This window comes from Bos mutus, chromosome 2 (genome assembly GCF_027580195.1).
Source record: "Bos mutus isolate GX-2022 chromosome 2, NWIPB_WYAK_1.1, whole genome shotgun sequence".
Taxonomy (NCBI): Eukaryota; Metazoa; Chordata; class Mammalia; order Artiodactyla; family Bovidae; genus Bos; species Bos mutus.
Window position 1 is genome coordinate 3,081,385 of NC_091618.1, and position 23,683 is coordinate 3,105,067.

General features: G+C 55.3%; 2 protein-coding genes across 9 annotated transcripts in view; one reads left to right on the plus strand and one right to left on the minus strand.

Annotated features, from left to right (window-relative positions):
- Positions 1–3,530: 3,530 nt before the first annotated feature.
- HTR6 (5-hydroxytryptamine receptor 6) lies at positions 3,531–15,946 on the plus strand. Its single transcript, XM_070382211.1, has 3 exons — positions 3,531–4,244; positions 15,135–15,293; positions 15,497–15,946. The coding sequence occupies exons 1-3, from the start codon at positions 3,531–3,533 to the stop codon at positions 15,944–15,946; spliced, it is 1,323 nt and encodes a 440-aa protein (XP_070238312.1).
- The window catches only part of TMCO4 (transmembrane and coiled-coil domains 4), a 110,547-nt gene continuing 101,287 nt past the window's right edge, over positions 14,424–23,683 (minus strand). For 6 of the 8 annotated variants that reach the window (XM_070382205.1, XM_070382186.1, XM_070382173.1 and 3 more), the window contains one exon: positions 14,424–19,297. In XM_070382205.1, coding sequence (XP_070238306.1) covers positions 18,890–19,297 — 408 coding nt within the window. In that variant the 3' untranslated portion in view covers positions 14,424–18,889. The other 2 variants (XR_011466751.1, XM_070382200.1) reach the window with 2 other exon arrangements.

The window sequence follows — 23,683 nt, forward strand, 5'->3', positions numbered from 1 at the left end:
GAGCTCTGCTCAATGTTATGGGGCAGCCTGGATGGGAGGGGAGTTAGGGGGAGAATGGATACATGTATGTGTATGGCTGAGTCCCTTTGCTGTCCACCTGAAACCATCACAACATTGTTAATTGGCTATATTCCAATATAAAATAAAAAATTAAAAAAAATCCCTGGGCTGAAGAAGTTACTGCAGAGCTGAATGCATTCCCATTTTACAGATGGGAACACTGAGGCTAGTAGCTAACACTGACACAGCACCACAAAGTTTACTGATGATACCAACAACCCTGAGAGGTGGGTGCTGTATTGTTCTGCTAGTTACTGCACAGGAGTAAACAGTGGCCCAAGGACATAGAGTCACTGTTTCTGAGTCCACAGAGCTGGTTAGCAGTGGAGCTGGGATTCCAAGTCTCCTCTTTCTGTCTGTCTGCCCAGAGCTTGGTATCCTGTTCCCTGAGGCAGGACAGAAATTGTCATGATGCTGCAGGTGGTGTTGGGAGGGAAGGCAAGCCTCCCTTTGCCACATGGACCTGGCTGTGGGCAGGGATGGGACTCTGGGTGCCACACAGCAAGTCGGGGCAGGGTATGCAGGGTCTTGAAGTTTCTCTGGGTGTTGGGCAGACCTGAGTTTCAGTTCCACTTGATCTCTTGTGGATGGTGACTTGAGAGAGGCCTTTGGCCTTTCCTAGCCCAGTTTAACAGTTACCTCTTAGCATTGGTCTGGGGGTAGGAATAATAAAATAAAGCCCCTGGCACAGCATTATTTTCCTGTTTCTGTGGAAGGAAAAAGACCCCAGCCACCTGAGATTGTCTTTACATTCTTCCCCATTTCCTTTTTTTCTATAGCAATTATCATTCTGGGTTTCCTAGGTGGCTCAGTGGTAAAGAATCCACCTTATACTGTGGGAGATGCAGGAGACATGGGTTTGATCCTAGTTGCGAAGATCCCCTGGAGGAGGAAATGGCAACCCAGTCCAATATTCTTCCCTGGAGAATCCCATGGACAGAGGAGCCTGGCGGGCTACAACGCATAGGGTCACAAAGAATCAGACATGACTGACCACACACACAATTATTGCCCTACGACCACTTTAAACGTTTCTTTATGCTTAGTAAACTCTATGAAGTTGGATCTTTGCTTTGGTTTCTGTAGTGTCCCAATTGGATGGAACAGTGTCTGACACCTAGTGGGTGCTCCTTATCAATGTTTATTGAATCCATGATCAAGACCATCCCCAAGAAAAAGAGATGCAAAAAGGCAAAATGGTTGTTTAAGGAGCCTTACAAATAGCTTAGAAAAGAAGAGAAGCTAAAGGCAAGGGAGAAAGGGAAAGATATACTCATCTGAATGCAGAGTTCCAAAGAATGGCAAGGAGAGATAAGAAAGCCTTCCTCAGTGATCAATGCAAAGAAATAGAGGAAAACAATACAAAACAATAAAAAGCAAAGACGTTACTTTGCCAACAAAGGTCTGTCTAGTCAAGGCTATGGTTTTTCCGGTGGTCATGTATGGATGTGAGCGTTGGACTATAAAGAAGTCTGAGCGCCGAAGAATTGATGCTTTTGAACTGTGGTGTTGGAGAAGACTCTTGAGAGTCCCTTGGACTGCAAGGAGATCCAACCAGTCCGTGCTAAAGGAGATCAGTCCTGGGTGTTCATTGGAAGAAATGATGCTGAAGCTGAAACTCCAACACTTTGGCCACCTGATGCGAAAAGCTGACTCATTGGAAAAGACTCTGATGCTGGGAGGGATTGGGGGCAGGAGGAGAAGGGGACGCCAGAGGATGAGATGGCTGGATGGCATCACCGACTCGATGGACAGGAGTTTGAGTGAACGCCGGGAGTTGGTGATGGACAGGGAGGCCTGGCGTGCTGCGGTCCATGGGGTCGTAAAGAGTCGGACACGACAGAGCGACTGAACTGACTGACTGAATCCATGATATTAACCTGTGACGTGTCCAGTAGAGACTCTTAGCTCCGGTTGTGAGGGGCGGGAGGAGGCAAGGATACATGGAGCAGCCTTACACACGGTGTGCCAGCCTATCAACCTGCAGTGACTCCACCCCACCTGGCCTGGGGATTCCCTGTTCCCACTCTTCAGTAGACTGAGAGTGCCGACAGCTTGGTCCTTCACCCTTAGCACCGGGAAGGACTTCCAGGAGGAGGTTGCCATCTATTTAAATTAAAGGTTTGAAGGAAGCGCAACAAATTATATATTATATAGGGCTCCCCAGGTGGCTCAGTGGTAAAGAATCTGCCTATCAATGCAGGAGATGCAGGTTCTATCCCTGGGTGGGGAAGATCCCTTGGAGAAGGAAATGACAACCCACTCCAGTATTCTTGCCTAGGAAATCCTATGGACAGAGGAGGCTGGCGGGCTAGAGTCCATGCGGTTGCAAGAGTGGGAAATGACTTAGCGACTAAACAACAACAACATATTGTAACATATATGTACACATATGTCAAGCGATCTGCCCAATATCTCCCAACCGGCTCGCCCTGGTAGCGGTGGGCAGCCCCCTATTGGAAGCAGTCCTGGATGAAGGTGGCCCACAACCCCCTTCTCCGAGTTCCTCCTGCGCCAAGTGTGAGGGGGGAGGGGCAGGCCTGGGGGGCGCGGGTAGAGGCCGCTAGAGCTGGGAGGCGACCTGGCACGGCCCGGCTCTCGGATCATCCCACCGCAGGCCCAGGGGTGCCGGGGACCCCGCCCGCCTGCTGGGCCAGGGCTCGGCTCTGCCCGCCCACCGCGGGGCGGGACGCAGGCTCCGCGGCGCGGGGACCGCGCGCTCCTGGAAGCAGCCACCGCGCCTCCGCGCGCGCCGGGCCCTCGCGGCGTCTCCCGGGTCCCTGGGCGCCGGCCCGGCCCGCGGCCGCCGCTGCCTCTCCCGGGCCCACGGCTCCTGCCGCAGTCGCCGGCCGCGGAGCAGCGCTCCAGGTACCGAGCCCGGGCGGGAGCGGGGCCGGAGACCCGCGGCCGGGTCGGGAGGGGTCTTTCTCTCCCGGCGGGCCGGCCGGTATCCTCCAGCTCGCCGCGGGGACCGCGTCCGCCCGAGCCCGGGGTGCCTCTGCGCTGGGTCCGAGACCTGCGCTCCCTTCCGGGGGCCCCCACCCTGAGACTCCCAGCACCCCGGGTCCTTCTTGGCACCTCTCTATGTCCATTCGCCGAGAGGGGCTTGCCCCGGCCTGGAGAGCGCCCAGTGGCCCCGGGCTCTCACCCCCCGGGTCTCTGCCCTCGACTCATCTTACCGCCCGCCCCTTCCAGGGGCTCTGCGTTCCTGTCCTCCTGACTTGCCACTCGCTCCTGCTAGAGGACCCTGCTCCTCAGGTGCCCCCTCCCAAACTTCCTACCCAGGTGTTTGCTCCAGGTGTTTCTGCATCCCACCCACGGACGCCCCCAGACCCCCTCTCCATCCCCTTCAGGGTGCTGACCCTTGACCCAGAGGGCCGCCCTCCCCCGCCCATCCCCGCCCATCCCCGCCTTCCCACCAGCCAGCCTCCACGCCCACCCTGCCTCGTCCTCCGGACCCCAGAGCCCCCATGGTCCCAGAGCAAGGCCCCGCCAATCACAGCACCCCGGACTGGGGCTCGGGGCCGCCGTGGGCACCCGGGGGCAGCGGCTGGGTGGCCGCCGCGCTGTGTGTGGTCATCGCGCTGACGGCCGCGGCCAACTCGCTGCTCATCGCGCTCATATGCGCGCAGCCCGCGCTGCGCAACACGTCCAATTTCTTCCTCGTGTCGCTCTTCACGTCGGACCTGATGGTGGGGCTGGTGGTGATGCCGCCGGCCATGCTGAACGTGCTGTACGGCCGCTGGGTGCTGGCGCGGGGCCTCTGCCTGCTCTGGGCCGCCTTCGACGTGATGTGCTGCAGCGCCTCCATCCTCAACCTCTGCCTGATCAGCCTGGACCGCTACCTGCTCATCCTCTCGCCGCTGCGCTACAAGCTGCGCATGACGCCCGCGCGCGCCCTGGCGCTGGTCCTCGGCGCCTGGAGCCTGGCCGCGCTCGCCTCCTTCCTGCCCCTGCTGCTGGGCTGGCACGAGCCGGGCCGCGCGCGGGCACCCGCGCCGGGTCAGTGCCGCTTGCTGGCCAGCCTGCCCTTTGTCCTCGTGGCGTCGGGCCTCACCTTCTTCCTGCCCTCGGGCGCCATCTGCTTCACCTACAGCAGGATCTTGCTGGCTGCCCGCAAGCAGGCCATCCAGGTGGCGTCCCTCACCACCGGCACTGCCGGCCAGGCCTTGGAGACGCTGCAGGTATGGGGCGGGGCCTGCAGGGAGACCCGGGCGTGGGGGACGGAGAGGAATGAGCAGTCATTGGGTGCCCACTGGGCATCCACGGCTCAGTATACAACTGCTGGCACTTCCAAGTGGTCATTCCCAGCACCCATCTCCCTTCTGAACTCCAGACTCAATGCCCAACTGTCCACAGGACCTGCCAGCATGCGGGCAGGTTTCTCAAGGGTAACAAGTGCAACAGGGCATTCAGGGGGTCCCAACTCTCTGCACTTGCTCCTCGCCCGTCTTCCCCATCACGGCCAATGGTGCCATCATGGCATCATGGCCCAGAAGCTTGGGAATAATTTCCCTCTCGTACTCACAGGCTGCATTTGCAAGCCCCTCTGTGCCTGTGTCATCCCCGAGGACACCTTCCTGATCTCCTGATCCAAGCCACCATTGCTTCTTACTTTGGAGCCTTTTTCTTTCCTTCCCCTGCTGGGTCTTCAGTGAGGTGCTCAGGAGCACTGGGGCTTAGTTGCCCCACAGCACATGAGATCTTCTTTCCCCAACCAGCGACTGAACCTGTGTCCTCTGCATTGGAAGACGGATTCTTAGCCTCCGGACCACCAGGGAAGGCCCTTACCCGGGAGCCTTTGATAGTCTCCCGCTGCCTCCACCCTAGACCCGCCCCGTCCATTTTCTGCACAAAGAGAAACAAAAGGCAGTCCCCTCACTCCTTGGCTCCAAGCCCTTCAGCGGCTCTCTGTGGCTCTCAAGATGCAGAGGAGACCGGGGCCAGGCTCTGCCCTGGGACCTGGTCCTGCCAGCCTCTCCAGCTGCACTCCCTCCCCTCCCCACTCCCCGCTTCTCTGCACCAGCCCCGTGTGTCCTTCTGACGCTCCCAGAAGGCGCCAGACTGTGTGCCTAGGTCTTTGCGCTGGCTGTGCCCTCTGGAATTTTCTTCCCCTGGGACTGTCCTTGCCTGAGTCTTTAGTTCACAGGTTACTCCTTCCCAGGGGCCCACCCTGCCCACCCTGTCTGCAGACCGTCCCACCGCCCGCCACCCTGTTATTCTCCATCTCGACCCCCAGTTTGTTGGCTGTTTGTTCATTGTCTGTGTCCCTCACTGGCGTGTAAGCTCCCACGAGGGCTGGGCTCATCTGGGTGGGTTTCGATCTCCACTGCCCCTAGTAGGTGTCCCTGAATCCTTGTGAATGGGGCGGGTGCTCTTAGGTGCAGGCCCTGCGGTGTCTAGAGTGGAGCGGGTAGTAGGTGTCCCTGATTCCTTTGAATGGGGCAGGTGCTCTTAGGTGCAGGCCCTGCGGTGTCTAGAGTGGAGCGGGTTGCGTAGCATCTGAGTCCTAGCACTCTACTGCCCAGGGATGGGTGTTCAGACTGCCGGGCCTGAGCCCCAGAGAATTAGACCACAGGCCCCCAGGAAGGTCCCAGCGGGGCTCTCCAGCGTCCTCTAGGTGTGGCCTCAGGTGTGGGAGGTGTCTGCAGGATGGCAGGTCCCTTGCGGGGTGGGGGTTACTGGATAGACGGAGCTGAGAGGCTGACATCCTGGTTGGCAGCCCCCAAGTGGCTCATCCATGTCACCCCTGCAGTGAGGCCCATCAGCTAGGATGATGGCGTCCTGGGTGGACAGGAGGCCTTGGCTGCAGCCAGCTCTCTCCTGATCTATACTCACTGGAGAAACTTCTCCAGTCTCTGCAGGTGGCTGTGACCCTGACTTGGTTCTCGAACTTCAGGGTGGCTGCCATGGGCTATCCACACCCTCTCCCTGGGTTCTTGTAAAGCAGCGTTTCCCAAACTTCAAGCTTTGGGGAACTGCCTCGTGGCATCTGCCTTGCTACCCTGCCTCCCAGCTTCACACAGTCTGCGAGTCTCTGCAGCCATATGTACTTAGCGATTTCTTGGAGTCATCTCATCTTTTTACTTCCATGAATTTATTTAGCAAGAAAACTTCTTATCTCTTTCAGTAACGGAAGATCAGTATCCTTGCCAGAAATAGAAGGTGATCAGAACCATAACTTCACTGGGGCCGCAGAAGCCCCAGCAGTGTTGCTGAAGTCCAGCTTGGATGGCTGGAGATGCTTGAGCCCAAGGCCTGCTTTCTCCTTGTTAGATGTTGGAGGGACGTTAAAGATACAGTAGCATCAGCATGAGACTTTCTCTTGACATAAACAGAGGAGCTGGGAGGGCGCTCTAAAGGCCTCTGTTCTTACTCTGTGACTCAGTTATTTTGCTGGGTGTTCATTCACCATCCAAGGTCATCTCCCCGTCTCACTCTGCCCTAATGACTAAGGAGGTGTGGAGTTGGCTGGTCTTGGTGGGGTTGGAGTGGAGAGGTCTAGATTCTTGGTTACAGCAGAGCCTGTGACACACAGATTTTCTTTCCGTGAAGCTAACCAGCTGGCACTTGGGTTTTTTAAAAAATGATTTTATTTATTTATTTTTGGCGGTGCTGGGTCTTCCTTGCTGTGCAAGCTTTTCTCTAGTTGTGGCTCACGGGCTTAGTTGCTCCGTGGCTTGTGGGATCTTCCTGGGTCAGGGATCGAACCCGTGTCTTCTGCATTGTCAGGCGGATTCTTTACCATTGAGCTACTGGGGTAGTCCCCGGACACCCAAAGGGGCCAATAATCCCCGTCCCTGTTGGACAGCTGGAGGACTAAGGGTCGATGAGGGGAGGCGACTTGCCCACGGTTGCACGTCTAGTCAGGGAGTTTCAAGTGCAGAGCCTGGGTCTGAGCTTCGTGCTGCCAGCTGGCGGTGACGTGCCCTCGAAACCTGGCTCCAGGGTCACCACCCTGGGTCCCGTGCTCTGCTGCACTGGCTGTGCCTCTCAGTCGCCTCTGCCGGACCCTCCTGCTCTGCCACCATCCGAGGCACTCCCCGGCCTCGGTTCTTGTACCTTCTTGCTTTTTTCCACGTTCACTTCCTTAGTGAGCTCATCTCATCCTGTGACCAGAAGTACCACGTACATACTGATGACTTCCAGCCTGGATCACTCACTTACCTCGTCCCCAACAGAATCTGGGATTTTTTTTCCGGGCTCCAGATGTAGTCCTTGACTTGTGTTCCTTACGTTGACTAATTGACGCGAGTGGCTCAGGCCAGGAACCTTGGAGGCAGCCTCTTTTCCTCTTGCTGCACACCCTGCGTGCTTTCTATGTTCAAAGCGCATGTAGGCCCTGACCACTTCTCATATGTAAACTGCTGCCCCCCTCAATGGCTGAGCCCTTCATCTGGTGCCCAGGTTATCGCATTGATCTTCCACTGGCTTCCTGAGCCCATTCTTGCTTCCTTTCGACTTACACTGCAGCCATAGCGATCCCTGGGAATTCCCTGGTGGTCCACTGGCTAGGACTTGGCACTTTCCCTGCTGTGAGCCTGAGTTCGATCCCTGGTCAGGGAATTAAGATCCCACAAGCCGGGAGGTGTAGCCAAAAAAAAAAAAAAAGTGCAGGCCCTGTCGTGTTATTCCTTGCCCCTTGTCTGGTCTCCTTTGCTCCCTCCATCCCCTCACGCTTTCTGTTTCAGCCACACTGGGCTCCTTGTTGTTCCTTGAGTGCCAGGCACGCTCCTGCCTCAGGACCCTTGCACCTGCTGTTGCCTCTGCCTGGGGAACCTCACGTCACCACACAGATCTGCCCCGAACTTCTGTCCCTTTCCTCTGGCCTTTGCTTGGCTGTCTTACTAACCGCTTGGTTAGTAACGAGGTCACACTTGCGCAGATCCCCTCCAGCCCTCATTTCCTAAGTTGTTCTGGCACAAATGGCACAAATTGCATACTTTCCATTTATCGTTGGCGTGTTTGCTTCTTCCTACTAGAATGTAAGTTCTGTGAGGCTGAGGACCCGTCTTGACCGCTGGATTCTCAGCATCTGAAGGAGTGTCGTGAGTGTTCATTGCACAATGATGGAAGGAACGAAATGGACACAGTGCCCCACAGAGCCCAGGACTCAACCCCAGCTCACGCTTCTCCCTTCTCTCCCACTTGTAGAAGCAGTTCTTGTAGCTGACGAATCCTGCGCTTTTCAGTACGTTCATTCACTTCCTCGGTGCTGTGTTGAGTACTTCTTTTATTTATTTATTTACTGCTCTGGGTCTTGAAAGTGAAAGTCACTCAGTCGTGTCTGACTCTGCGATCCCATGGACTATACAGTCCATGGAATTCTCCAGGCCAGAATACTGGAGTGGGCAGCCTTTCCCTTCTCCAGGGGATCTTCCCAAACCAAGGATCGAACCCAGGTCTCCCGCATGGCAGGCGGATTCTGTACCAGCTGACCTACCAGGGAAGTCCTGGGCCTTAGTTGCAGCATATGGGATCTCCAGTCTTCATTGTTGCATGTGGGATACAGTTCCCTGACCAGGGATGGAACCTGGGCCCCCTACATTGTGATCACAGGGTCTTAGCCACAGGACCACCAGGGAACTCCGTTGAGGACCTGTCTTGTGCAGGAGCTGTCCTGGGCTGTGAGTGCGGGCATGAGTGGGTCTGAGAAGGTCTTGCCCTCTTGAAATCTACGTTCTAGTTGGAGAGAGAGATGGTAGTCACAAAACCCTATCATGATGAGGGTTCTGGAGCTCATAAGAAGGGTGTCTCTTCTAGCAAACGTCAAAAATCTATCACTCCCTGTGCGTATGTTTGCAAAATCAAGGAAGTCACAAAACGGAAGGCTGAGAGGTGTCTTCATGGGTCATTTAGTCTCGGGGCTTCCCAGGTGGAGCTAGCAGTAAAGAATCTGCCTACCAGCGCAGGAGACATAAGAGATGTGGGTTCGATCTCTGGGTTTGGACGATCCCCTGGAGGAGGGCATGGCAACCCACTCCAGTATTCTTGCCTGGAGAATGACATGGACAGAGGAGCCTGGCGGGCTACGGTCCATAGGGTCACGAAGAGTTGGACACTACTGAGCGACTTAGCCCACACATGCACTGCCTCTGAGGCAGAATGACTCTCGGCCTCTCAGGCCTGAAATATGTCTGTGCGAATATCTCCCGCTTTCTGGAATGCCTTTTCTCTTGATTTGAGTAAGGACGTGTCAGACTCCACCATCCAGCAAGTGCCTAGCTTGAAGTCACTCGGCTTGCTTCCCAAACCACCCAGATCCTAAGCAAGCTTTGTGCTGGCTAGTTTCCGTACCACCTGGAGAAGTGCCTGTGTTTGGGGACGTGGCTTCTGGGAGGCCGCCTTACTCTGGCCTCCTGGGTTGTGACCCTCTTTCATCACCTGAGGTGGCGCATCCGGCCTGGGGGTGGAGGCGTTTTCATTGCCTGGACCCAGCGGAACTGATGAGAAGGAACAGAACTTGGGGGGGTGTTAGGCCCCCTTCCTCCCCGTCCCGGCTCCACTGAACCATTGGCTGCTCCCTTGATCCAGTCTCTTGCTTTCCCACAGAGGGACAGGGGCTGGCTCCCAGTCCCTGAAGTCCTGGCCTTTCTGGAGTTTCGGACGTGGTTGCCGAGCTGGCTGGAGTGGCTTCCTCTGCCTCTGTCTGCCTGTTGATGCGAATGAGCTCTTAGAAAGCCGCCGGTTGGCTCAGTGGTTTCAGCCCCAGGGGCTCTGGGAAAGGAGTCCTGCCTAGAGGTCAGGCAGGGGCTGTGTCTGGGGGTGCAGGAGGGGCGTGAGAGGTGGTGAGGGTGCCCATGAGATGCAGCCAGGGCAAGTGTGTGCTTGCGTGTGTGTGAAAGGTGGACGCCCCTGTGGTGATGGTGCTCACCCCTGGGGGTTCCAAAGGGACTGTTGTGGGACCGCTGTGGGCGCTCAGCCTCCTGGGGAGCAGCAGGCAGCCCGGCTGGGCGTCCCTGTGTCCTGCGCCCTTTTTTCTCTCTTGTGTCTCTGGCCACACGCTCTCCCCACCGCCCTCCTCTCCGCCCCATCGTCCCCCCTTCCTCCTCCCCCTCGGCTCAGTCTCAGCCCCTCTCCCGTGCACCCTGCATCCTCCTCGTCCTTCCCTCCCTCCGATTCTCCTCCTGGTCCTCCTCCCCCAGCTCTCTTCACCCTCCAGCACCCAGCTATGCATCATTCTGTCCCAGCAATCCGTCTTCCCTTCCATCTCTGCCTCCTCCCCCTCAGAGGAGGCTGTGATCCCAGAAATATCTCAGAGGGGGAGGAGGGGGAGAGCAGGAGCGGAGCTGAGCGTGACAGGCTGGGCCGCCGCTCTGAACGAGGCAGCCTGCTGCAGCCGGGACGGGGCGGGGGGCTTGTCCGTCTGTCTGGGCCCAGGTTCAAATCCTGCCTCTCTCTCACTGCAGCGGGATGACTCTGGGTGAGTTGCTCACCTCCCTCTCTCCCAGTTATCATCTGAGGCTGTTTGAAGCATCAGTGGGGTGATTTAAATATGCCTGGTGCACAGCAGTTGCTTGTTGCTTGACAAATGTTAGCTCTGTCCTTTCTTCTTGATGGTGAAATGCATGGTGCTGGGAAGTTCACCCCTTTGAGTCTTCCTAGGGGCAAAAATAACCATGGCTGCCACCAGCAGCCTCATCATCATTATCAAGGAGCTGAGGTGAATACAAATAACAATAAACACCAACCATGATCACTAACTTAGTAACTAACAGTACTCACACAGTACTTTGTACCAGGCACTGTTCAAGTAACTTTCTATTATCCTATTTAATCCTTACTACAATCCTACAAGGTGGATGTCATGAGAATTGCCATTTTACAGATGAGAAAGCTGAGGCTCAGAGAGGTAAAGTACATTGCTTAAGGTTGCTCAGCTGGTTAGTAACAGAGTCACAATTTGAGCCGGGCAGTCTGGCTCCAAGGTTTATCTTATCACCCTCACACTGTGATTAGATGGCTGGGCTTCCCAGGGGCACAGTGGTAAAGATTCCTCTTGCTAGTGCAGGAGATGCAAGAGATGTGGGTTGGAACTCTGGGTCAGGAAGATCCCCTGGAGGAGGAAATGGCAATCTGTTCCAGTATTCTTGCCTGGAAAATCCCATGGACAGAGGAGCCTGGTGGGCCACAGTCTGTGGGGTCTCAAAAGAGTTGGACACGAGGTGACTGAGCACACACATGGTTAGCTGGTCATACAAATTTGAAATTACATGAGGGAATATGTAAGTCCACTTTAAAATGAAAATTCAGCGGTAGTGATAAAGTAAAAGGCCCCCCTGACCTCATCAGTCACCTCCCACTCCTGTCTCTCCACGTCTTTCCAGCTCCTTTTCTCTGTGTTTGTGAATTTGTTTATGTGCCTAAAGAAGCTTATGCCTTGCATCTTTTTTTAAACAAAGGTAATCATGCGTCTCTCATTTTGAAACTTCTTGTTAGCACTTGATCATGTGTCGTGGAGATCTTTCCGTGTGATTGACTTATCCTTTTAAACATCTGTATAGTATTCTAAGGCTTCCCTGGTGGCTCAGCGGGTAAAGAATCCACCTGCAATGTGGGAGACCTGGGTTTGATCCTTGGGTTGGGAAGACCCCCTGGAGAAGGGAATGGCAACCCACTCCAGTATTCTGGCCTGGAGAATCCCATGGACTGTGTACAGTCCATGGGGTCACAAAGAGTCAGACACGACTGAGTGACTTTCACTATAGTATTCTAAACCAGGGTTTATTTAACCACTCTCTTCTGATGGACTTGTGAGCTGTTTCCAGTTTTTTTCTGTCACGAATGGAGCTGCAGTATACATCCTTTTTGTGCTGAGTGGACAGGTGTATGGGTGTTTATGGACATCGGGCCCTGCAGGGCCCTGCCAAGTCGTCCCCTCTGGCAGTGGCAAATGCCACAGGCGTGTGCTGATATAAGGGACGTGCGGACAACAGAGGTGCCACCAGGGGTCGTGAGCTGGCTTTAGGGCAGAGAGAAGCGAGAAGGATGGCGTCACCCGGACCCCAGGGCGTGGGCTGGTGGTGGCCCTCGGCTTCTGCTCCACGAGGGCCTCTTGGTGAGAGTGGTGGGCTTTTGCTTGGGGCTGTCATCCTCCAGAATGGGAGCAGCATGCTAGAGTGGGAAAGGCTCAGCGTCTGGAGCTGGAGGTGACTCTAATTCCCTGACTCAACTCTTGTCTGCTGTGTGACTCCTGGCTCTCTCAGCCTCATCTGCAAGATGAAGATTATAATACCTTCCTCGCAGAAAGACCAAATGACAGAATGAATATCAGGTGCAGATGTATTGTAAGCACTCAGTAAGCGGGGATAACAACGCAGGGGGTATGTGGTGCTTTGGTTTGAGCACAGTGTGACCTTGGGAAGGTCCCCTACTTTCTCTGAGCCTCAATTTCTTCCCTTTTGCCTGCTTTCTTGAGTCAATTCTTTGGGGAGAAGAAGAGGCAGGAAAATGCAGGTTTCTTCCCAGGAAGACTGGAGAGGGACCCTCATATCATGATTGACCCCTTTGGGTCAGCCTCCCCTGATGACGGCCCCTATCTTATCTCCCTAAATGCCTTGGTTCCCCAGTGCCCAAGAGCCATGGCTGTCTCTTGCCTCTTCACCAGGCTTCCAGGGGTGAGGGGGTACCTGTGTGGCTGGGGCTTGCGGGAGATGGTGTCTCCCTCCTCCCTTTGTCTGTTCCCATTGACGGCATCAATCCAAAGTCAGAGCAGCTCTTGGGAGATTCTTTTGGGGAATCAGGAGTCTCTCCCTCCAGGCTGACCAATGGGGCCACAGAAGCCATAGAGTCCACTCTGGAGAAGAGAAAATGAGAGGGGAGGGAAAAGCAGACCCTCTTTTTCTCCCTGGTTGCCGCACAGTGAGTCAGAGCCTTTGTCCTGAGGTCTGCGCTGCTTTGGAAAGCCTGAGCTGTTGGCAGGAGGACAAGGCTCCCGAGGGCGCTACAACTTCCCCAGCCTCATCCACACACCACTGAACGATATCAGGGCTGCTGTGCTTGCATTAACTCCGTGTCCAGCACAGGGCGTACGTGCATTATCCGCAGCTCCACAGCAACTCCATAAGCTGAGCGTTTTCTCCCATTTGACAAATGTGGAAGCGGATTCTCTCAAGATCACAAGTGAGTGAGTGGTAGAGGCATAACTTGAAGCCTGATCACTTGTTTTAAAAGCCCAGCTCTCGCCTCTGTGCCCCACCAAGAAAGTGGGAAGAATCAAGGGCCTCTTTTAGGCTTCCCTGTGTGAGCCTTGATATTTGTCTAACCAGATTTCACCTGGACAAATACATCGAAAAGCAGGAGTTACAGGGTGCCTGTCTCCCCTCTCCTGCCCACTGCCATTCCAGATCCTACAGAAGGACAGCATGCAGTTGGGGTTTCAGCACCTTGGACAGGAACCAAGCCTGGGTACCCTGAAGAGACCAGTGAGAACAAGGCTGGGAGGGGGAGTTCCTGCATGTGGCGGGGGTGGGGGGGATTGGGGGGGGTTGGAGGTGGTGGTGGTGCGGTGTGTGTGTGGGCGTCTTTAATGCTCCCTGGGGCTCACGCATCTTGGCTTTGCCTTCACCCCTTTCCATCTGTGAAGGTTGCCTGGGAACCTGGCTCCTTCCTTCCTGCCTCCTCCTGACTCTTTCATCCTCCCGTACCCAACCTGTCTCTGGTTGCCTCAAGAGCTAAGCTGGGCTCTTGCACAGTTTAGGAAGTGTTGGGGGGAATCTCTGGCCTTTAAAGCCCAGGAGTATTTCCAGGCAGCACACATACCCTTTCCTAGTCCAGTGAATTATGCTCACCCCAGTATCTACATAAGCTGTCAACATAGGTGGCTTTCACTTTGTCAAGTGGATATATGAAAATCCAAGTTGATTACAACACATGGTTTAGAGGAGGGCTTCACGTTGCAGCTTTTGTAGATTCCTAGGGGTTCCAGGGATGGACTTTGCAGTGGTCTCTGAACCCTCTGGCTATGTGGGAAACTTTTTCTTCTGTGTGTGTGTGTGTCTGTAAACATTTACAAGCTGTTTTCTGGGGAGTAAGTTGTGTAGATTTCATTTGAATTTCAGTGCGCTCATAAAGTTGAAAAAGTTAAGAGAATTGCTGGGCCAATTGGTCATCTGGTACAGAGAGCCTTTTACATTTGGGACTCCTGGTCTCCAGTTTATAAAAGTCGCATTCGAGCCCCTCATGCCTTGTCTCCCGTGGAGCCCCTCCTTTTTCCTCTTCTCCCAGCTCCTGCTCATGAAGTCCATGTGTGGGAATGAAGATGTCTGTAAGTCCACAGCGAAATCCAAGTTTAAAATACCAAGGTCACTCCCGTCCCTAGTGACTTATAAGATATTTAATTGCACACATTTGTTTAGGGCACATGTTTTCAAAATAAACTTTATTTTGTGGATCATGAAAACAGTGGTGCAGAACTGTCACTCCAAAATATGAAGAGAATCAATTCACAGGCAGAGAGATTGTCAGGCCTCGGACAGCAGCTGTCCTCTTTCGTCAAGTACTGTTCCATCGCAGCTAATCCCTGAAGTGCCCAAATGCAGTGCAGGACAACACTGCATCCAGACACAAAGCCAGCAGTTCAGGAGGCCACACTCCCTGCAAAGCACAGCGCTCGACACTGTCCAACAAGCCCGAACCTGAGCCCCTAGGAAATCTCCCCACCCTTCCTAGAGCTCCTTGTGCACTGCTAGTCAGGGTCGGGGCTTGGTGCAGGACCAGGACAAAGGCTCAGTCTATTTCTGGGATCAAGGCTCAGTCTGGGGCTAAAGTTGGACTCAGTCTGGTCCAGGGAGGAGGCTCACTTTGAGACTGTGGTTATGTAGGGCTCAATCTATGGTAGGTATCAGTGGTCAGGGCCATGAGCAGAGCTTAGTTTATTGCTGAAGGGCTCACTCTGAAGCCAGGGTCAAGGTTCAGCCTGGAGTCAGGGTCAGGGCTCAGTCTAGGACTACAACTGGAGCCCATTCACGGGTCAAGGCTCAGTGTATTAAGGGCTCGGTCTAGAATTGGGATTAAGGCTCAGTCTGGGGCCAGGAATAGGTTCAGACCAAGTCACGCGGCCTTCCTCTCTGCAGGTGCCCAGGACCCCACGCCCAGGGGTGGAGTCAGCTGACAGCAGGCGTCTAGCCACCAAGCATAGCAGGAAGGCCTTGAAGGCCAGCCTGACGCTGGGCATCCTGCTGGGCATGTTCTTTGTGACCTGGCTGCCTTTCTTTGTGGCCAACATAGTCCAGGTAATGCCACCGTTGGAGGTGGGTGAGTCCCCGCCTTGATGGGGAGGCCCCAAATCCCACCACCCCCGACCCCGCACCCCCAGAGCTGGGGAGGGAGGGGGGCGGGCAGCCACTCAGAGCAAACATGTTTGCGGGTCTGTCCCACCCACGCTGGGCGGGGTGCCCTGCGTCCCGGCTCCAGGATGTCCCCCCACCTCCTCCAGGCCGTGTGCGACTGCATCTCCCTGGGGCTCTTTGACACCCTTACGTGGCTGGGCTACTGCAACAGCACCATGAACCCCATCATCTACCCACTCTTCATGCGGGACTTCAAGCGGGCCCTGGGCAGGCTCCTGCCGTGTCCCCGCGGCCCCCGGGAGCAGCAGCCAGGCCTCGCCTCGCCCTCCGTGCGGACCTCTCACAGCGGCGCGCGGCCCGGCCTGAGCCTGCAGCACGTGCTCCCCCTGCCCCTGCCGCCGGACTCGGACTCGGACTCGGGCTCGGGCTCCGGGGGCTTCTCTGGCCCGCGGCTCACGGCCCAGCTGCTGCTGCCTGGCGAGGCCACCCGGGATCCCCCGCCACCTGCCAGGGCCACTACTACAGTCAACTTCTTCAGCATCGATCGCGCAGAGCCCGAGCTGCGGCCGCGTCCCCCTGGGACCCCCACGAACTGATGCAGGCTTGGAGAGCTGGACTGGATGGGACCAGGTCCCCTGAGGCCTTGGACAAGCTCTTGGCTAAAACCAGGAGGCTACAGGTCCTCCAGGGAGCCATCCTGAGCTCCAGTGGATGTACTGAGTCAGCACCCTCTGCCCACCACGGGCCTCCAACCTGGACGCCTGGTTGCTGGCTTTAGGACAGTTTTATCCAGGATGCCTCACCACTGAGTGTGACTGGTGGGTATGTGTAGAGCAGGGTTGGAGGGCTCCCGGGAGTGGGGTAAGGCCCTCTTGGCCCAGCTTAGGATGCAGGCAACCATCTCCCTTGCACATCCCATCAGCCTGCGTGGGAGCCATGCCTCTGTCTGCAAAGGTGGCTCAGCGCTGGGCCAGATCCCTTGCTGTGCGGGTCATGACCATCAGCATCAGCTCCCGGGAGTCTGTTAGAAGTGCACGTCCCCGCCCCACCCTAGACCTGCTGGTCGCCAGGTGAATCGTTGCACATTATGGTTTGAGATGTGCTGGCTCAGGGATCTTTAACCTGAAGATGTCTGGCTAGACAGTTTTCAGACCAGCTAGGCTCTCAGGATATACGTGCTGCATAGTAAATATCTGAGCCTGGGAGTCAGGCAGGCAAAGTTTGAACCTCCGCTTCACTGCTTTCCAGCCCTTGGAAAGTTACTTAACCTCTCTGAGCCTGGTATTCCACATGCAAATGGGGAAATGATGCCTGCCTCCTAGGGCGTTACGGGCACACAACGCCCAGCACTCGGCAGGTGGTTAGTGGGTGGTCCCTGCTGCTGTTATAACTCCTGGCCCTCCAATCCCCTGGCTCCTGGCGGAGGGCCAGGAAGGGCCACTGTTCCCACTTTTTCACCCCCGCCTTCCTCCTCCTCCTCAGCCCCGGCCCGCAGCCCGCGATCTGACTCTGTCTCCCTAACTCCTGGCTAGGCTGCTGCCCTGCTCCTCCTGGGGGCATATGGGTAGCTGCTGGGTTCTTGCTCAAGACCAAGGATGGGTGTTCCCTACCGTGGGCTTCCTTGGGCCTAGAAGGGAACCATCTGATGAGGACAGAGCCAGTCCCTCTCTCGCTGCCTTCTGGCCTTCCCTGGGGTCAGTGAGGGAAGCAGGCGTGGGCACTGGGTCAGCAGAGTTGTAGAGAACCCATCCCTGGTACAGGCAGGTGCCCTGGGGGAGGCAGGTGGACTCCCGCACAGGACTTGTTTTTGTTTTTCTGATGGGGAACTCTTGGTTCCCAAAGTTTATCTGCTTTAGGTTCCCTTTCAGTCTGAGGTTTTTCTTCCTCCATTGCCCACCTCCCTCCCATCTTCCCACCAAGTTCTACCAAGCCCGATCCCAGGGGCCTCCACAGGCGGCCTGGCGCTCTCCGTGGTACTGAGCAGACTCCATTCTGGCCATGCCACTGACTCTACAGGGGCCACGGTGCTTGTCGGGCTCCCCCTCTACCCCAGGCTTGCCCCAGTGGACTCTCAATAAGCCCTAGCTGAGTGACTGTGGTGTGGACTGAATCTGCTTGAAGGGCCACTTGGGCTGGAGAAGCTGCTGGTGAAGCGGGAAGAGACTCTGGGTGCTGGTGCCCTGTGTTCTGGTCCAGAGTCTGCCCAAGCCTGCTCTGGGACCTCAGCAACGTCCTTTCCTCTCTTGGGGCTCAGTCTTCCATGGGTGACATGAGCGGTTTGGACCAGCAGCAGCAGGGGCTCTGTGAGTATCTGCTGAAGGAACAAATACACATCCCCCCCGAGGACCAATTCAGCTCCAATACTCTAATTCCCCCGATTCTCTCCAATCCCAGCTGCCTCCTCCCGGGTTTGTCAATATTTTCTCTGCCTGGGCTTCAGTTTCCCCGAATGCACAGAGCGGGACAGGGATCATCTCTGGCTCTGTCACTCAGAGCCAGTGGGAGGACCGAGGAGGAAGGTTTCAGGGATGCAGCTACAGTGACCAAGAGCTCAGGCTCTGGAGGTTAACTGACTGGGTTTTGAGACTGATCACCTGCGTGACCTCGGGCAGGTTCCCGAAACGCTCTGGGCCTGACATGACAATGAAGACAACAGTACCTACCTCATTGGCGTGTTGTGAGGGTCAACTGAGACAATCCGTACAAAGAGCACACGATAAATACTTAATAAGCGGTAGCGAGTATTATTATCTACTACTATGATCGTCACACCTCTGTTCCTGCCGTAGGAAATTCTGCCCCCACACACTTCATTCTTGTCCCAGGCCCAGCTCCTGTCCACACTGCCTGCCGATCCAGCGTCCACATGGCCTGCTGATCCAGCGTCCACACGGCCTGCTGATCCAGCATCCATACGGCCTGCTGAACCGGCGTCTGTGCACCCTGCTCTGTAACAATTATCTTCAGGGCCCCCCTGTGGCTAACTTTGGGGGGGGCCTTCACGTCACATGTTTCTGATGGCCGCCCCTGTGGTTCTGCAGGGCTCAGCCCGGATGGCTGCATGCGGCAAATCTCATCGGATCTCCCAAGGGCAGAGAGGGTAAGCTGTCCGCTCCCCACTGGACCCGCTCTGCAGGTGTTTCCATGGTGCCTGTGGGCTGGAGCACAGCCCTGGACAGTGGTTGGAGGGGCGGGCGGACACCAGGCTCTTGAGGCTGGAGAGCTTGGCAGGGTGGCTCCAGAGAGCTCTGGACGGGCAATCAGACCCCCAGCGCTGACCCAAAGCACAGGAGGTGCCCGGCCGGTTCAGCCCCAGGGATCCATACTGTGCTGGCTTGACTCTGCGGAGCTCTGGCTTCCATTCCTCAGGGAGGGGACAGTGTCTCCTTACAAGCCCCTGTCCTTCCAGTACCGACGTCTTCAATTTAGCAAAGGCAGTGGTAGAGATTCTCCATCTCCAGAGCTCGTGGCGGGGGAGCTGGTGAAGCGGAGTAAGAGGGTGCTCTGTGTAGCCGTCTGGGAAGGTGACTCTCCTCGGGTCAGTCCAGCCCTGGGCAGGGCCCCTGTGTCTCACGGGCACAGGCAAGGCAGTCCAGTGGGTTGGCGCCCAGGCCATGGCTGCAGAGAGGGGGCCTCTCAGCAGGCCTGGTAGCAGCAGGAAGGGAGGCCCCTTCAGACTGGTCCAGTCCTGCTGGCACCTGGGCTTGGTGGAGATCAGGGGGTATGGCTGCTTTGGGGATGTCTCTGGATGTAGGACCCTGGGTTTGCCCATCCTGGTTGGTGGTCTGATCTGATGAAGAGGTGGCTGCCACCTGGCGGGATTCCTCTTGGGGCAGGCTGCCTGGGGCCAGCAAGAGTCCCTTCTCGTCCCAGCTGGGCTTGGTGCGGATGCCCACGGCCTTCAGGATGACGTCCATCTGCCTGGCATAGTCCAAATGGCCGCTGACCTGCAGGAGGGTGGAAAGTGAGCACCGCAGAGCCCAGTCCTCCCAGGACCCCTGGGCCTTTCCCTGTGTCGTCAACCAACACCATCACTCCAACCCTCAATGATTCTCCAATCCAGAATGAGTGGGAAGCCTCTGGGTTCAAGGCTGCTCTAGAATTTATTGAATAAAGATAAAGGAAGCTTGAGAAGACTCTAGAGAGTCCCTTGGACAGCAGGGAGATCAAACCAGTCCATCCTAAAGGAAACCAACACTGAATATTCACTGGAAGGACTGATGCTTAAGCTCCAATACTTTGGCCACCTGATGTGAAGAACTGACTTGTTGGAAAAGACCCTGATGCTGGAAAAGACTGAGGGCAGAAGGGGACGACAGAGGATAAGATGGTTGGATGGCATCACTGATTCAATGGACATGAGTTTGAGCAAGCTCCAGGAATTGGTGATGGACAGGGAGGCCTGGTGTGCTGCAGTCCACAAAGAGAAATGACCGCGCGACTGAACAACAAAAGGAAGCTTCTCTACAGTGTCTGGGTCCTGTGGGGCAGGAAAGATCCTCCTGACAGAAGCCTGGAGGGGCAGTTCCCGTTCTCTGTCTGCAGCTTTAGGTTACAGTGGAAGGGCTCTGTGGCTCACCAGCTGAGGGACCAGGGCAAGCCCTGTATCCCCCTGACCTCCACTTGCCTCAGCTGTAAAATGGGGGCAGGAAGAGTGAGTAGCTCAGAGGGTTGCTCTGAAGGTTCCCCCAGGAATTTCTGAAATCGAAAACAGAGCTATGGCTAGAACGACTGCAAGGTACTTTCCACAGTTCACTCTCCTCCTTCCCCTTAGTCATAAGAACAAGCGATCACTGGACATACTCTCCAGCCTCCCTGGCCGGTGAGTGTACTATGGGGATGCGCTCGGGCCTATGAGATGAAGCACAGCGTTATTCGGTGCTCCTTGGAAGTCTCTTTAAAAGGAGGAATGCTTCTGCTTTCTCCCTATTTCCTCTTTCCTGCTGGCTGGAATGCAGACGGGATGGCCAGGGCTTCAGCAGCCATCGTGAGCCAAGTAAGGATGGCGGAGTGGCAAGACAGAGAATTTTGGCCCCTGAAGGCTGTGGAGCCTCTACACCAGCCCTGAAATGCCTCTTCTGGCCTTTTCCTATGTGGCAGCATCACCTCTTGTGTGTTTAAGCCACTTAATCTGGGCCTCTGTTATGAACAGAATCTTCACTAACACAAGGGTCATGAAGCGCCTGCTCCCTTCCTGAGAGAAAAGAGACTTCTCTATTTTTGTGTTGGGATATATGTCAGTGAGTGAAAAATAGGGGTGTAACTGGAGTGCCGACGCCTAATTGTGATAATGGACAATGCCTGATACACAGCGGGTCCTTAATACATTGGAGGAAATACATTTATTGGCTATACTCCTTTGACAGGTATTGGGTGCTAACTGCAGATGAAGCAATTAAGGCAGAGAGGTAAAGGGACCCGCCCAGGGTCACACAGATGTCAGAGCTGGGCTCTGAATTCAGACCTTCTCTCTTCGTGGAAAGTCAAGTGTGTGGTGGGGACGACCTTAAAAATCATACTCGTTTTACAGATGAGAAAAGAGAAGCCCAAAGAAGGGTGGTGATTTGCCTAATGACACGCAGCCTGTGAAGGGCGCAGCCATGTGCGGCGTTTCAGAGGTTGACTGTGGAAGCTGCTCCGCGCAAATCTCCTCCCTGAAACGGAGCCTCACGCTCTCCCCAGCCAGCTTAGGGGGCCTGCTTTAGTGCCAAAGGCAAACACAAGACTGGACAGTCCCTCAAGGCTGGAGAGGAAGGTGTTTGTTTAAAAAGAAGACAGGGAACAGAGGGGAGCCTTGCCGGGACCCGAGGAGGTGGCACGAAGGCCCAGCCGGCAGCACCGGCATCCCATTCGGGCCACAAACCACACTGGGCCAGCCCGGCGACCGCGCCAGAACTCAAAAGACAGCTCCCTGCACAGCTCTGTTATTTTCTCATAATAACCAGAACCTGCCTACTTCTCGCTGTTTTCTGTACAACTGCTTTCGAAGACCGTTCAGTGAAACACGCACGTGCATATACACAGAAGAGGCTTTTCAGATCCCTGGGTTCAGGGTGGAGGTCAAGGAAGGGAGGCATCCTTTCCTAGAGGGTGGACATCAGTGGCTGCGTGGTGCTAGAAAGCACCTAAGTTTGAATCAGAGAAATCGGGGTTCTAGACTTGGCTCTGTCTCTTACTAGTAACGAGGTGAGTCTACAATGTCCTGAACACCAGCTCCTCCATACTGCATACCTTGAATATCTGCTAAAAGAGTTCAACAGCCTGGGACTTTGCAGGAACTATTCTGCTCCATATATGACCCAAACCTCTTTTAAAAAAGGGACATTACCCAGTTAGAGTTAGTGATACCCATCTCACAGGAGTGGTGGGAAGAAATAATACAAACCACAAGGCACAGCTCCTGGTGCACAGTAGGTACGCCGTGCATATGAGTTCCTTTACTTTAGTTTTCTTGGAAGGAGAGATAGAAGGTAGGGAGTTAGTTGGGCTGATCCATTTGGGAACCCAAAATGGCTGCTGAAGCTCAAGCCATCACATGTGAATTCCAGCCAGCAGAAACCTAGACCCAGAGAGATAAACAAGGATGGCCTCCTTATACTTTTTCAATGTTGGCAAAGGGCTGATACTAGGGCTGGGTGCAGGCAGGCAGGACAGGAAGGAAGGGAGGTATTTGTGGCCACAGCCGATGCCAGATGGAAATTGCACTGTGCAACTGCCCCAGAATGTACAGCTCTGGCCTTTCTTGGCCACAGGTTGGTCCAGGCCTCAGCCAACCCTGGCCCCTGAGCTGCTATTCTGCAAAGATGGAGAGGGAGAAAGAACTGGCTGGCAAAGTTCTAATTTTACAGGGAGCTGGGGGAACAGGAGAGCAGGAGTGAGGTGGGTGGGAAAAGAATCTCTTCTGTGCAGAGGAGCATTCTGCTGTGGCAGACGCTGGATAAAGTTTCCAGGACTTCTGGTAGTCCAGAGGCCGAGACTCCACACTCCCAATGCAGGGGGCCCGGGTTCAATCCCTGGTCAGAGAAATAGATCCCACACGCCGCAACTGAAACATCCAGCATTCCGCAAGCGAGATGGAAGACGCTGAGTGCGCAACTAAGACCCGGAGCAGCAAAAGAAAAGGTTGCAGTCCAGGACCGTCTCCCTGCCGCCTCGACGGAGGGCTTCCTCCTGCGGGGAGACACGCTGAATGTCCCTGGGGTCGCTGGCCCTCCCTGGCGTTCCCACACTGGTTAGGGACCCTCTTGGGGGCTCCCCTGTGACAACACTCACAACACGCCACCATTTTCATCTGCTAGCTTCGGTCTCTGTTCTGATAGACTGTGTGGGGGAGGGCAGGACCCGACCCCAACACCCAGCCCTGAACCTTGCAGATGCTCAGGCTTATCAACGTGGGGTGAGGGGGCCTCAGGGCTTCCTGCTTCCTGCCTTGAAAGACACCTCGACTTCCCAAACCAAAGCTGCTGCCATCTGCCCAACCGTTTCCAAGACTATCGGACCCCTTGGGGTGCCTTTACCTCTCAGGCCTCGGTTTCCTCTTCTGTAAAATGGGGCTAATAAAGATAAGTACACCACGTGGGCTGGTTGTGAGGCTTCAGTGAGATAATACATGTCACAGGCTTAATGGCTGAGGGCCGGATGTCACTGACAAGAAGCCACAGAAATGTGTGGACACAGGCAGCGTGAACGCAGTGGTGAAGAGTCCCAGCTCAGGGAGGTTCCGGGTTCACCCAGTTCTGCCACCCACATGCAGTGTGCCTTGCTGCAGCCCCAGTTTCTATGCCTGTCTGGCCCAGCTCAGCCGCTCAGTCGTGGCCGACTCTGTGACCCCATGGACTGCAGCATGCCAGGCCTCCCTGTCCATCACCAACTCCTGGAGCTGGCTCAAACTCACGTCCATCAAGTCAGTGATGCCATCCAACCATCTCATCCTCTGTCAACCCCTTCTCCTCCTGCCTTCAATTTTTCCCAGCATCAGGGTCTTTTCCAAGGAGTCAGTTCTTTGCATCAGGTGGCCAAAGTACTGGAGTTTCAGCTTCAGCATCAGTCCTTTCAATGAATATTCAGGACTGATTTCCTTTAGGATGGATGGTTGGATCTCCTTGCAGTCCAAGGGACTCTCAAGAGTCTTCTTTAGCACTACAGTTCAAAACCATCAATTTTTTGGCGCTTAGCTTTCTTTATGGTCTAACTCTCACATCCATACATGACTACTGGAAAAACCATAGCTTTGACTAGATGGACCTTTGTTGGCAAAGTAATGTCTCTGCTTTTTAATATGCTGTCTAGGTTGGTCATAGCTTTTCTTCCAAGGAGCAAGCCTCTTTTAATTT

Excerpts from the sequence above, each read along its gene's own strand:
- HTR6 (XM_070382211.1), top strand. The coding sequence starts at position 3,531 with ATGGTCCCAGAGCAAGGCCCCGCCAATCACAGCACCCCGGACTGGGGC. Across the intron at positions 4,245-15,134 it reads AGGCCTTGGAGACGCTGCAG|GTGCCCAGGACCCCACGCCC; the intron begins GTATGGGGCGGG and ends TCCTCTCTGCAG. Across the intron at positions 15,294-15,496 it reads TTGTGGCCAACATAGTCCAG|GCCGTGTGCGACTGCATCTC; the intron begins GTAATGCCACCG and ends CACCTCCTCCAG.